We start from the raw sequence: 15377 nt of genomic DNA, 5'->3' as shown, positions 1-15377 counted from the left end.
TTTTAGTAGATTGCGGCTTCAAATCCTGGTGGTGTCCTGCACCACTGACTTTTATGTGTGTGTTTGTGTTTATGATTAATCGTATGAAAAACTAAAGGAGATTCTTAGAGAACCGGTGGCCAATTAACAGTAACTCCAACTGTATGTCTGGTTATTTGTCTGTACGCTTTCACTGTTGAACCCGAATCTGATGAAATTTGGTGTGAACAAGGCCGGATCTACCATATGGCTTTTTGGGCCTCAGTCATATGGCTTTTTGGGCCTCACAAAATCAAGTAAATGTCAATAATAGACGATAATGCAAAAGAATTACCTAATTTTATTAAGTATGGTCTGCAGCCCTGCGAATCCTGCAAGTAATCAAACCCAATTCATTTAATTCAAGTCTACATTTAGGTGTGTTCTATTTGGGCCCCTAAGTAGTATTCGCGAAGGGCCCCCTAAACTCACGGTCCCTGGGTGTGAAGCAAGCTTGAACACCAAATAAGGACATAGGCTACTGTTATATACCTAAAACCTATGACCGCTTCGAACCCTAACACGGTCGAAAACTTGTGATTTACGAATCAAAGACTCTTTCAGAAAATTGATTCATTTGTTTGTTTGAATGTGTTAGGCGATGTCTTAGGAAACCGAGAGGCAGTTTTAGTGAGAACCGTTTTCGATTTGATGAGAAAACTCACTTTTTGCAAACAATTTTTGTTTTTTATCATTTGAATCATTGCTTTGTTCCTTATTCACGCAAAGACGAAACCCAATGATATGAAATTTTCACATTTGTCATAATCATGTTGTAAGAGAGACATATACTATGTTTATATGTTGTATATGTTTTGAGATATAACTCACAAAGCCAAAGGCTTACTTTCGGTTAAATCATGTAACATGATATGACATGATTCAAAAGTAAGGTAAAAAGTAAAAAGGTATTTAATATTTTGACTTTTAACGAATTCGAACCGTTCAAATGATGAATTATTCATACCATTGCAATAGTTACAAATAAATTCACATAAAACGCTCATACAGTCATAAAACGTTTGATAGCTGAAGAGGAACAATAGTGTTTACAAACAGACATACATGTTCATAAATATTTATGATTGCATTGTTATCATGTAGCGTGTTGACTGAGAAGATTTGAAGGGAAGTTCCAACATTGATTTTTTTTTATAAATATATTAATTTATATTTATATAGCGAACAAGGGGCATCCCCCCGTTGGGTTCTTTCTTGATATGGAGAAGGCCTTCGGTCGGGTGTGGCATGCCGGACTCCTGGCTAAGCTCTTGAACATCACGACGCCTTTCGCGATTGTGTTAATAGTGTCCTGGAAGGCCGAAGCTTTTATGTGTCTGTGGAAGGTGTTCGGAATTCTCCGAGGTAGCTGTTTGTCTCCGCGTCTTTACACGTAAACGGACGTCATTCCCACCCTCTGCGACATTCTTCGGGAGGGAGAAGAGGACGTACAATTGGCCCTGTACGCGGACGATAGTGCGTTCTTTTTAAATATTATGCAGGATGTCTTTCGACGGTCTATAGCTCGGTATAGTTGGCTAGATCAGATCATCGGGGTATCAGATCCGAGATCCATTAAAGCGTGATTAAGTTTTCCTTACAATAAATTATCATGAGCAAACTGGGGTTATGTGTCTCGGAAACCACGTGTTCCGTGCCCCTAATATCTTAGAATTTCATAGAAGCTCGATGTTTAGAAGAAGCGGTAAAGTCGTTCGTGTTGCGTCTGAACTCTTTCTGGTGGTGTCAAATTTGCCATCCCATTGGATTATGAGAATTAGTGTTCTTAGACAAAGACAGTCCACGTACGTCTGTACAGAATTTTTACATCCGATATTTATTGATAAAAAATAGTCGAAAAATACATAATATTATAGTCAATGATAATTATGTCCAAATTTCGACCAACGAGCGAACTATCGTCCAAACAAATATTTCGAAACCGAATTTGATTATTTGTTTGTTTGGTACGTTTTAACGTCTTAACTTATTAATCGATAATCATGAAATTTTGCATACACGATGTCACACTACAGAAATGTATCCCCCCCTCACAAGCGAGGGAGGCCGCGGACAGAAACAAGTATAACATACAAAAACACCAATATTATATAAAAAAATGTTTTCCAATAATTCCAGGATTCTTCGCCATGGATCATCCAACTCCAACCCGATGACGTCATAGACTTCGCGCCCAGTGCATCCGATTCGAAGACGCTAAGAATCGATAAAAATCACGTACCGAATAAACATAACCCAGTGACGTTTAACAGGGGAAATTCTAGCCGCATCGATACTGCGAATAATATTTCATCGATAAACTATAACAATGGTTAGTTATTACTTATTTAAATATGGAATATTATTAGATACGATGGGATAGACTGGGACATAATGGTATAGATTGGTATATACTACTAGGAAATACTCTTTTAGCTTTACTAATTAATAAATTTAAATCTTATTTGAAAAATTATTGCATAGATGATAAAATACTGGAGGTATTATTATAATAATCATTTAATTACAGTTCCAATGGCTATAGGTATCGTTGGTAATCACTTACCAAGAGGCGACTTAAAAGGTCCCCAAGCTATTGTATATAAACTTGTCAACAATTCATTCAGAGTGGTGTCTGTCGTTTTTGTATACGGAGATGGACAAAGTCTTTCATGGTCAAAGTCTTTTCTTTGATGGTCAAAGATTGTCGAAGCGTTTATGAACTTCGCTTTCATATAAATACAATAATATAATAAATACATTAACAATCGCTATGTACTTTATGTAAGTCAAAAGGGATGTTCTCGCCGGTCCAAATGCCGTCATGCTTCAACTCACAAGTGCTGTGGATCCCCAGTTATTCGCGGCGTCCAAAGACCTCAGAGAATTAATTTCTACTACATTCGACTGAAATCACGAATCAATTTTGTGCTGTATCTAAAGGACTTAAGGACTAATGTTACAAAACTTAACACCTAAATGGACAAATAGTATGTTATACTAAAAAGGGCCGTTAACAGAAATAAAGGTCGTCATTATTATTATTTTCCAGAGAGTTCCATATCGTTACGTATTAGCACGACCAGCAACAGAACCGTACCACTGACTGTCAGTTACCAGCTCAACCCGTTATCGGAGGAGGACGGTATCATCTACGCGAGCATCTTGCTCTGTGTACTGTACATTTTAATCATCTTCGAGGTAATTATTAATTATTATATTTTTAGTTAATTGATAATCATCTCATCGAGGCTGTTTTTTCCAATAAAGTAAATCTCAAGAGAGACAAAGACGGCATAAGTTAACTCTCTTTTTCCTAACTCACATCATCAGACAAATCTGATACTATCGGAAAGAGTTCAGACTCAAGAGTGAGGATCGATAGCTTTACGTGCTTCCCAAAGAGTTTCACAGTTCAGTCGGCTACTGAGACGTTCTTGACAGAATAACCCACTTGGTCTGATTCGGGGTTGGAACCCAGGAACTGCCACTACCATTAATACTAACTTGAGAAGGTTTTATTCTACACAGCTCCAATGGCTGCTGGTGGATTCTTGGCAGATTGTCATCCGAACATGATTTCCTCACGATGTTATGAATCATAAATTAAGCACAATAGTTATCAGGTTAAGAGTCAAGTGTTCCCAACTAGATTTCAGCTCAATTTGCCAGAATTAAAGATATTATCAATTACCATAGTCTTTGATCTCCAACAGATAGTAAATAGAACTATAGCAGCCATTCTGTCATCGTCCCTGGGAGTCGCGGTGCTGGCCCTCAGCGGCGTCAGACCCTCGCTACCAGAACTCGTCTCCTGGCTGGACATGGAGACTTTGCTCCTGCTGTTCAGCATGATGATTCTGGTTGCCATATTGGCGGAAACCGGTCTCTTTGATTATTTAGCGGTTGTGGCTTTTGAGGTAAGGGTTATATTGTATTTCTTCTATGATTTTCTAAACCTGTTCTCTGTGTATGCCCAAAACGGTTGCCAATCAAATTTTTTTTTGTATTTTTGTGCTTAAATATAAACATTTTATGCAGACCCTTATTCTACGTATACGAAACCGTGATGAGCTATTAATGTGTGATGAAAATAAAAAACTTGTTAAAGTTATATAAAACAGAATTAAAATTTAAAAATATATTACGGTTTTAATATTACAGAGATAATTACACATTTTTCAATATTGTTTTAAACTTTTTTTTGGGGTATTATTTAAAATGTACCTACCTATATTTAATATGAACATTTTATTAAATTAATATTATACTTGCGTCGTGTCTGGTCTACGTCAGACTGGGCATCGGGAGCATCATCTAACTGGTCGCTTTGTTTTGACCTAAGACCTCAACATCTCATAGGCCTAGAGAGATGTATACTTACATTATTTTTATACTTACGTGGTGTCTAAATTGGTTGGTGGTATCGTCCTGGGGTTGCCATATCCGTTAGTCATACAAATCGTCGTTATCGATGCCTGCGTCAGGGCAAGTCGGTAACCGCAAGGGTCACGAGGTTTTGAGAACGTACGACCCGATGTAGAACTCGCGAAGCGGCGCTGCGGATTAACTCTACTCTCTGGTTGTCCTGGCGTTACGATGTAGAACATCGTTCCTGATCACGGAATAGGAAAAACCAACAACATAAAATTACACAATAAGGCATTTTGAACTATATTGCATATGTAACCTGTATATAACGTCCACGTAAACGAGTTTGCTATTGAAAGCGCTAACTGCAATTGTGTACTGCAGTACTTACTAGCGGTGACAAACTCAAACTCAAACTCCTTTATTCAATATAGAGGCATTACACTTACTTATTGATAGTCAAATTAAACACTACCACCGGTTCGGAAAAGGAAACACCCTGACCTGAGAAGAACCAGCGAAACTCAGCGGGTTTTTTTTTGTCAAACTAATTAAACATATATTGAAAATGAATAGAAATAACCAGAAGGCGATCGTTTCATTCCCAAGGTGTGCTATCAATCATCAGGTTCCTAATGGATTATTTCTATTCCGTATTCCTGACATATCTTAGAGCTCCTATAAGACACAATAACAGTTTTGATGACGCGTGTGATATTTATTACTATGCAATTTTTAATACGTCTGCTCGATGATAGATGTCGCTAATAGTTTGTTGCATCGCGCTATCGAAGTGTTCCCGTGACTAGGTTTCAATTACGACGCTCTCGAACAATTATGCGAGTTTCATGCTATCCATCAACAGATGTCGTTGTATGGCGAGTATTCCTTATCTAGTGACTGTGAAGGAACAAAGTAGGGTAACTACTAACAAGTTGTGACTGCAGACAACATTGTAGATACGTCACATAAATACAATAACTTATTTGTATAATAGCAGAACCTTATTTTTTTATTGTATTACTTTTTTTTGTACCTAACCATCAAGAATACAACAGATTTATTCAAGGATATTATTTATCATAAATACAATAATAAATTGACCAACATTACATGAGGCATTGTGGTTTGAACGATTTATAGACTTTTACCGTTTTTGTAATAAAAAATAATAAATCTGAAGATATCAAAAAATACGCTTGATATTTAATAAATGAAATTGCATACGCCATCTAGTGATGACTAGTATAACTACTTAAATTTATTTTTAGTTTAACTAGAAACAATAAAAATCTATCACTTTTTTGTGTTAATTATTTATTTTTAGAAAAAAAAATAGTCCTAAGCTTGCCGTTCGTGTCATGTGCAACATAAAAAAATAACTTAAACTTTAAAAAAAGTTAATAGCTAAAAATAAGTTATATTTAAGTGTATTATGTTATCTACTAAGTAACTGATTCTCGATATTATCATTCTAATTAATGTAATAATTTTTTTTTTAAACCCAAACTCATTGATACTCTGACAATCAAAGAAAACACGAACTCTGTCGCCGAAAGATCTAATTTTTTATTCGAGTACTTCTTTTTTTTTATTCTTCAATTCTAAATTCGATTTAAGAAAACAAAATAAATCACTCATTTCATATTCCTTTTTAACTAAGACCTAAAAAACTAATTTTAATAACATACACAAAAAGTTACAACCATTAAAATGTAGATGGCGTTAGTTGTATTTTAAATCGCGCTATCGTTTGGTACAGATCTAACCATATAGTGTCTGCGACCCGTCGTATCTGTCCTCACGATTAAGTTTTCCTTCACCGCAGAGTACGGTATTTTATACCGATAGAATTTTTGATCGTCTAGTACTGAAAAGTACGAAGACGTCTATAATGAAATTGTCCTCCAGACAGAACTATCGAATTATCGATATGAACTAGAAAACTGTTTAGTACATGTATAGTATCCATAGCAGCGTTGCAGTACTATCGATAGTTGACCTCGAACCTATTCAGGATATCGATAGTATCGTTTTGATCAATACTATAGATAGCTCCCCGTGAGCAGTCCTATCGATTACGGCAATACTATCGATAGTATCGCTAGCTCTCTGTAAGCAACACTATTGGTAGCAGCGATACTATTGATACCATCGATAGGTTTGGACTATCGATAGTTTAGGTTAAAAGTAATGGTTTTTGCAATACCATCGATATTATTGCTCATGAGGAGCTATCGATAGTATTGACACGTGACAATACTATTGATGGACTATCAATACTATCGCTAACACCTTAACTATCGATATACAACACTAATCGATAGCTCTGCGTGAGATATACTATTGATAACGGCGGTACTATCGATATTATCGCTAGCTCTCTCTCCGTAAGCAATACTACTGGTAACAGAAGTACCATCCATATGTATGTAGTATCGATGGTTCTGGATTATCGATATTCGATAGTCAGTAAATGAGTTTTGAGAAAAGAATAATGACGAAGTTGTCGTCAATGTTTCTTGAATCGAGCCTCTGATTTGTCATTGAATTTTGTTATTTTTTTGAAACGCATCTTTGGACATCGACGTATGTAATTATTTAAATTCTGCACTTCTACAATGCACACAAGGTTTTAAACTTCAGGGTATATATTAATGTTTTTTCAAAAATCAAATAAAATGTACTAAATGTATTAATTCTTATACTTATTACCGGCGTAAATTCAATTAAACTTATTGAAACATAAATGTGTCGTTACCTGGCTTACTAAAAAGTTATCTTGAGAAAGTAATACTTTTGATAAATAACTAGTTATCTATAGTACAAAACTTTAGATAGTATCGATAGTTCAGGTTAAAAGTAATTGTCTGTTGATAGTGGACATTCTTAACTTTTCTGATTCATAAATACACATCATTTGTAAAAAATACATTAATAGAAAAAGCATATTATTCAATTCAAGATTATATAGATGATAAAAAATGATGATGAGATGATACTACGGAGTTTCTCACCGGTTCTTCTCGGTAGAATCTGATTCCGAACCGGTGGTTGCGTCACTTAATATAGTTTGTAAAATGACAATTCAAAAGTGCTTGTAAAAGTCTACTTTCAAAAAAGTAAATTTTCATGTTTTTTGGTAAAACAAAAAAGTTTGTAGAAATGACGCTCTGATCAGCCATTGAAATATTCTAGTTGACCGGCGGTCGAACCTGGCCTCTCATCAACACGCTGTGCTTCTTCACGGCTATCTTTTCAACATTCCTGGACAATGTTACCACTGTTCTACTGATGACACCAGTCACTATAAGGTCAGTAACAAACTTGTCAGTGCTTTGCCTAAAGGTACCTTACACATAACCAATCACTTGGTGGTAGGGCTTCGTGCAAGCCCGTCTGGGTAGATACCACCCACTCATCAGATATTCTCCAGCCAAATAACAGTACTCTGTATTGTTGTGTTCCGGTTAGAAGGGCGAGTGAGCCAGTGTAATCACAGGCACAAGGGACATAACATCTTAGTTCACAAAGTTGGTGGCGCATAGATGATGTAAGGAATGGTTAATATATCTTACAGCGCCTTTGTCTATGGGTGGTGGTGACCACTTACCATCAGGTGGCCCATATGCTCGTCCGCCAACCAATGCCATAAAAAAAACCTTTTAATTTCAAATGTTGGAAAATCTTACCGGATCTTCTAGGTAGAATCTACTTTCCGAACCTACTGTAGCTTTATATTAAATGTAAACGTAACAGTTCTGTAAAATGGCGATTCAGAAGTGCTTGTCCTAATATAAAAAAGCCCACTTGAATCAAGTAGATATATTTTAATTTTTACTACCTACATGATAATAATTTAGCCATTGGGTAGTTTTACCATCATAATAAATTATTGGTGTAGAGGGTTTAACCAAGAATTGCTTTATTACGCTCTGGAATTGATAAGGCGTTGGAAGTAAGTTTTTTTATGTGATTTATTTTCACAGATTATGTGAAGTGATGCAGCTAAACCCTGTACCAGTTCTGATGTCCATGGTGATCTTCAGTAACGTGGGTGGAGCGGCCACACCCGTTGGGGATCCTCCCAATGTGATCATAGCTAGCCATCCGTCTGTATTACATGCGGTAAGAATTTATTTACTTGGTGGTAGGACTTTGTGCAAGCCTGTCTGGGTACCACCCACTCATCAGATATTTTAGCAAATAACAGTAATTGTATTGTTATGTTCCGGTTTGAAGTGCGATCCGGTCAGTGTAACTACTGGCACAAGGGACATAGCATCTTAGGTCACATACTTTGTGGGACATATATATTTATATATTATCATTTATAATATAATATTATTCTGTTCATCATAACTACTTATTTCCATTATTATTTTTTATTCCCTAAGTTCCGATAACAGCTTATAGGACGTTCAAGACGCAATTTATTTGGAAATCCTTAGTAAATATCATAGACCAATAATTTATCTCGTATATTCTACGCCGGATGTTTTTAATTCGACCTCTTGTGTTTGGAATAGACTATATATATAATTGTACAATCCATTTTGTTAAAAAAAATCCTGCTAAGATTCTTTTTGCCGTCTCTGCTCGGTCAGATGTTACTGTGAATGAATATTTAGAATTATACTCTATTTTCAGAACATAAACTTCACATCATTCACTCTTCACATGGGTGTCGGGATCTTGCTCGTTTGCGTGCAAACATACATACAACTGCGCTTCATGTTCCGCGACATGAACAAGTTGAGACATAGTGTGCCAAGGGATATCGTGGGTGAGTTAAAAATATGTGCTATGTCGATTTTGATAGAAATTTACCATCGATACAAGAGGATATTATCGAAGATAAAGTTTCCAAATTCAGGCAAACAGTAGACATTTTGACACGTGTCCATTAGCGACAACGTGGATTACCTTGGAGCTTGATGGAAAAATCTCCAAAGCTTCTTATTATGAGGACGCAAGACCTTTGACTAGCAGAGGTACAAAAATTCGTGTTCAAAGAGTTCATGTGTAGAATAAAAAACCCTTGACCAGAGACTTTGCAAATATGCAAAAATGTATGTATGAAGACTTTGACATTTGTAAGACAAAAAGTAAATAATATTCTAAATCCCATGCGACACGTTTTTTCTTTTTTATATGAGAGTATCTAAATTACAGAGATGCGTCAAGAGATAGGAGTCTGGAAGAGAGCCGCAGCGTCCCTCTCCTCTTATTCAAGAGACGAAGACATTGTGAGGAGAGCGCTTGAGAAAAAGGTACCAAATACCAAACATTTTTTTTACTATATTAGAAAAACCGGGTGACATAGTCATGTTTAACTTTTTGTATGTTGCAGAATAATCGGAGAAATTGCAAATATTCCAGTTCGTTAAAGACAATTACATATATGAAATTACGATTTGCCAATTGTTTGCTTTTTTATCCAATCAGTGCGACGTTTATAACAGCCAATCAATGTTCATAATGTGGTTGATCCTTGCCTAAGATAAGTCGGATTCTTGCAATCCTAAATATAGGTCGGGCGATTTTGAAAACCTACCTTAAATTCCAATTATTCAGTAATTTGCAACTGTTCTAAGATTTCCGCAATTGTCCTAAGATTTTCCTACGACTTATATCGAAGTATCACGGCACGATAATCGGTGTGTTAATAAACCTTCTCCAAGGAACCTTTTCCGTGTGGAAACCACTGGGATATAACTAATAAAGGATCAGAAAATTTCTTCTACTCCAGATGTTAATACCGAATAGGTAAAAAAAAGCTATCAGTGAATTGCCCGGGTAATTGGGAAAACCTCGTTGCCAATACATACACGTGTTAACTTTCAGGATCGGTCGAATGTAAAATAATTTTTATTTAAAATAGTGTCAATAATCTCAAACAGATCTCTCTCAAACATATCAACAATATACATAACTAAAAGTCATTTCGTTTCATTTAACGGTTGCTTGTTTCAGGTGCAGAGACTGCAGACCACGCTCCTGAAACGAGAGGCAGGCAGTGGGAAGTCCAAGTCGGACCCGCTATTCTCTTCGACGCTCGCTCAAATGAAACAAAAGGTTCGTTCGATACACAAACCCATTTTAAATTGGTGCTGAATGCCTGATTCTTCGATTCCTCGAGGATTTGTATGTCCTTAATATATTTTTCCTACATTGTGAGGAAACCTACATGTGTGTCGGCTTAAAATTGTGTTTTCGTCATCAACTATTGGAACAGATAAATTCCAAAAATATAGAAATAAAAGTGTTTCTTATTTAATTGTGGCAACGAGTGACTACTGAGTTTCAAAATTAAAAAGTATTCAAAATCACTTACATGAACCTTCTTAATCAACTATACTAATATTAAAAAGATTTAAAATTTGTTTGTTTGTCTGTACTCCTACAGAACTCTCTAGTCTCTTGAACTAAGTGTCCAATTGTAAAAATTTTTTCTCTGGAACAATTCTACATTATTCCTTGAGTGCTTTAGGGTATCAATTAAGTTTATATTGATTTTGGGTTTTCGATTTCCAGTACCGCATCAGAGATATGCAGCTGTTGGTGAAGTCAACGATCTGCGTGACGTTCGTTGTTGTCGTGTTCTTCCTGCACGCCATACCTGAACTACGTAAGTATAACCTTCAAATAAACTTCACTCGGTGATGCGATACAGAGTGCTAGAGTGCACAGACTTTGACAATCTCGCCCTAATTTGTCCTGTATTTTTATATGTATATTAAAATGTAGTATTGAAGTTTTAATGTAAGATTTCAGGCCTATAGTGGTATAAACTTTTGGTGCACTTGATGTGATCCGACTTTTGTTTTCCAAAAACTAATTCAGCGTATCTTGTAAACTTGATCCCGGGCGACTTGTAACGTTACAATTTAGAATTTATTTTTTTATCAAAATAGTATAAGTAAGCAGCATAAGCCGTGAGCACAACCTCGACCTGCGCAGTTTTAGGTCGTTTTGGAGGAACGAAGGAGTCGGGGGCACAGACTGCACGCGATTGGTCCGTCAGTGGATACTTGTCGTCTATTGGTTTCTCAATTCTCATTTGGCCGAAAGTATACATGCACGATCTCGTCTCCACCAGCCCACGATCGTGCCGGCTGTCAAACCATCAGTTAATACTTATACCCTTTTATTGAATGTTTAGTAAGTCTGTTAAGTAAAACCTTGGAAGCATTGGTTCAGATCTGATGACAATACATTTTTATGGTGAACATGACTTGATTCTACACTCGGGAACTCCTCACATTCAATAGCACAGACACGAAATTGTGTATAAAATAAAAGCTTGTTTTCTGATATCGGTTTTACAATGAATTTATTATGTAAACAGAGGGATTATCATTGGGTTGGACGGCGTTACTCGGAGCCATACTTCTGCTACTTCTGGCTGAGAGGGAAGACCTGGAACCGGTGCTAGCTAGAGTGGAGTGGTCTACCTTATTATTCTTTGCAGCCTTATTTGTTTTAATGGAGGTAATTTTTGTATTCTTATATATCAAATGTAAATAAAAGCAGGTCTATGCAATTGTGTTTAAAATTTTATCATCTTTGATAAAGCGTGGTTTAAAGCGTGGTTATAGTACTGCCTCGTTTGTTCACTGACTAGAAACTCCGAGGTCCTTGGTCCAAACCGTAGGTCGTGCCGGCAAAAAATATTGGTATTTTTCTGTCGAAAAATTGACAATAACAGCTCCGAGTCTGGAATTCGGAATTGTGTACATCCTGTTCCTCGGAAAACACGTTAAGACGTCGTTCCTGCGCATGAATTCTCTCATGTCGGATTTGCCGTCCCATCGGATTATCAGATTGACGTATTTCACTAAGATTCACTATCTCATAGAAAAACTTAGTGAAATACATCAAAACACAACTATATAAATCGTTTTAGATTTAGCACACACGAATTCTCAACAAACACATACAAACAACTTACGTTTTACCTTGATGTAATTTTCAGGTTTTATCAAAATTAGGCTTAATAGCCTGGATAGGCAGCCTAACGGAATCACTCATATTAAAAGTCGGTGAGGAATCAAGACTGTCTGTTGCGATAATGCTTATATTGTGGGTAAGTCACGTTTGTATAACAATAAGGCTTATAAAGTTAAATAACGCAACGCTCCTGTCGTGACGTCCGCTCGGTGCAAGCTCGGACGACAGAGTGGCCGCCGCCCGCTCCGCTGCCGGGCGTGACTGCACTGTGACGTCACACTCGCATTTGCAAGTGGGACTCGATACTCCGACAGAAAATAATATTTATTCCCACATTTATACATAATGTCAATTGAATAATATCCGTATGAAAATAACCCAAACGAGATGTTTGCAGGTGTCGGGGCTGGCGTCGGCGTTCGTGGACAACATCCCGCTGACGACGATGATGGTGCGCGTGGTGGGCGCGCTGGCGAGCTCGCTGGCGCTGCCGCTGCCGCCGCTGGCCTGGGCGCTCAGCTTCGGCGCCTGCCTCGGAGGTAACTATCCGACCCGAGCACGCATTTCTAAAAAAACTACTCACTTACTCGCTGAAATTTCAACTTTGCATTGATATAGGATATTTATTTAAAAAATTCTACCGATAAAAATTACCATTTCTTTTGTATCATTTTTGTTGACAAACTAAGAAATAGGCCACCTAGCGGTAAGGGTCACCACCTCACCACCACTGGTACTGGCACTGTATGAAATATTAACCATCCCTCACATGAGGGCCATTTTTCAGTCTTCCTACCTAAAACGTCCGTTGTGTCATGTTTAATTATTCCTCCTTAAGTCGAGACGTCCCATACAATCTTATCTGAGAAACCGGTTAAAACCGGCTAAATTAAATTCTGTCACATATCCACCAAACCGCCTGGCAGCCTTTGCTCAGTTGTGGGACATGTACGTGACGCTAATTCTCCATTTTATATAACTACACAGCTTTACATTCGAAAAAATCCAACCTCAAATTGTACAATTACTGTTGTAGGCAACGGAACACTAATCGGTGCGAGCGCCAACGTCGTGTGCGCGGGCGTGGCGGAGCAGCACGGCTACCGGTTCACCTTCATGGAGTTCCTCAAAATCGGGTTCCCCATCATGATCGGGAACCTCATCGTCGCCTCCATATATCTCTTGATATGTCACAGTCTTTTCACTTGGCATTGAAACTTATTCAAGATTCGAATGCAATTTTTTTTAATTTATGACATCTGCCTTGTAATTATAGTGCCAGCGACTTATCTGTTCTGCGGCAGCGTTGCCGTCGTCGAATTGAATGTTACCATTTAAATAAATTTACCGAGATATTTTGGTAATTTTGGTATAGTTTAGATTTAATTTTCAGAATTCCTGATGTCGCTTTCAGTATCACTTCGTAACTGGAAGATAGAGTGTGCATCAAAATTTACATCGTTTTTTTTTTCCATAGATAGTATTTTTGATTAAGACACTAAAAATTGGAAACACTGGACACCAGGCAATTTGACAGAGGAACGACAATTCAAAATGGCGTTAGTTCTCCATTTGCCGCCAAAACCGATAAGTCGGTGGCACTATAATTCATTACCTATTTGTCAGCTGTCAAAAACATTTTTTTTAAACATGGCGTCTGTTTTATTTTATATTATGATTAGTCAATTTTAAATCCATCGATATCAATGACATCACAAAAAATAATATTAAAATATAACTCTTATATGATAGTATTGTCTGTTCCAAACATAATGTATGTTTTAATTTTATGTTTTACGAAATAATTGTAATAATTTCTACCATTTAATATTGATATGGGAGCACCACCTTTATAGCAACTGTAGTTGCTGTTGCTTAACCGACACAGTATTTATTATTACTTTTAGTTCCTCCATTTGTTTAGTACTTATTTTTTTTATTAGATAACTAAATATTTTAAATTAATTTTAGTTTTAAAAGAAAAATATTTATTTAAATGTAAAAATGGGCCCAAAACTTAAAAAAGGTATTTTAATCGAGTATTGTTTTAGTTGCTTTAAGTCAAACGACAAAATATTTTAGTACAGTCAGCCTCAAATACATTATAGGCTATTAGATCATTTTTTAATAATTATTAGGGCGTGTTAATATTACGTATATATTAATTAGAGAAATTATCTATTTTACATCACAGTGCTCCAAATTTGTTTGCCGACATCTAGAACAAGATATATACGAGATACCTTCAAAAGAATATTTTATGGAAGAAAACAATAGGAACTAGCACAGTTTCAACATGTAACTATTGTTTAAACATAAATTAACTTTCGTTTTAAATTTGTTTTGTTAAAAGAAATATCATTATTTGGTCAAATTGAATATAAGAATTAATAATTTGACAGTATACAGGCTGCCCAAAAAGCTTTATTTTATAAAATTTAATAAAACGCTACCTCAGCAGCTGTTACAAAATTCTGTTCTAATTTGGCTTATTTAAATTATCACGAGCTGTGTCTGTATTAACTTGGATTTGTATGTGTATGGCCTACAGCGCTCCTGGCGGATAATTAATGAACTTAATTTGACTTAAAATCACAAATTTTTTTTTACAATAATATTTGCTATCATCCAAGGTTGCTATTTTTGAGGCTGACTGTACACGATTAGTGATAACATCAAACTTTCAAACGTATTTGAACTATGTATTATATTTTATCAATTGATGTAGTATTATTATCATAAAAACTAATGTTTTAATGAAATCGATATTATTTTATATGAAAAATAAACGTTGGCTAAATCAATTTTAGTTAACTAAATATATCACAATTCTTATTATTGTTGTAATAAATTGTCGTATTAAATAATTATATTCTTTGAATAAATCGACGTTTTAATGGTATCATATACCTTGTGCCTATAGTTAAACTGGCTCACTCGCCCTTCAAACTGGAACACGACATTCGTAAGTATATGCAGCTAAGCTTCTAATATTTTATTAGTAACTAGCGACTCGCCCCGGCTTCGCACGGTTG

At 36.2% G+C, this 15377-nt stretch overlaps 1 protein-coding gene across 3 annotated transcripts in view; it reads left to right on the top strand.

The window, feature by feature from the left end:
• Positions 1-15189, top strand: part of LOC125074987 (P protein-like) — a 64881-nt gene extending 49692 nt beyond the window's left edge. For 2 of the 3 annotated variants that reach the window (XM_047686501.1, XM_047686500.1), the window contains exons 7-19: positions 2158-2350; positions 3071-3219; positions 3735-3938; positions 7588-7703; positions 8379-8517; positions 9040-9175; positions 9565-9662; positions 10366-10467; positions 10927-11020; positions 11741-11883; positions 12368-12478; positions 12740-12881; positions 13379-15188. In XM_047686501.1, coding sequence (XP_047542457.1) covers positions 2158-2350; positions 3071-3219; positions 3735-3938; positions 7588-7703; positions 8379-8517; positions 9040-9175; positions 9565-9662; positions 10366-10467; positions 10927-11020; positions 11741-11883; positions 12368-12478; positions 12740-12881; positions 13379-13557 — 1806 coding nt within the window. In that variant the 3' untranslated portion in view covers positions 13558-15188. Of the gene's footprint in view, positions 1-2157; positions 2351-3070; positions 3220-3734; positions 3939-7587; positions 7704-8378; positions 8518-9039; positions 9176-9564; positions 9663-10365; positions 10468-10926; positions 11021-11740; positions 11884-12367; positions 12479-12739; positions 12882-13378 lie in introns of all 3 variants that reach the window. The other variant, XM_047686499.1, reaches the window with a different exon arrangement.
• The last annotated feature ends 188 nt before the right edge of the window (positions 15190-15377 follow it).

This window comes from Vanessa atalanta, chromosome 29, assembly GCF_905147765.1.
Source record: "Vanessa atalanta chromosome 29, ilVanAtal1.2, whole genome shotgun sequence".
NCBI classification, from domain to species: Eukaryota; Metazoa; Arthropoda; class Insecta; order Lepidoptera; family Nymphalidae; genus Vanessa; species Vanessa atalanta.
The sequence above is the reverse complement of the archived record's forward strand: the minus strand, read 5'-3'. Positions and strand labels throughout refer to the sequence as shown.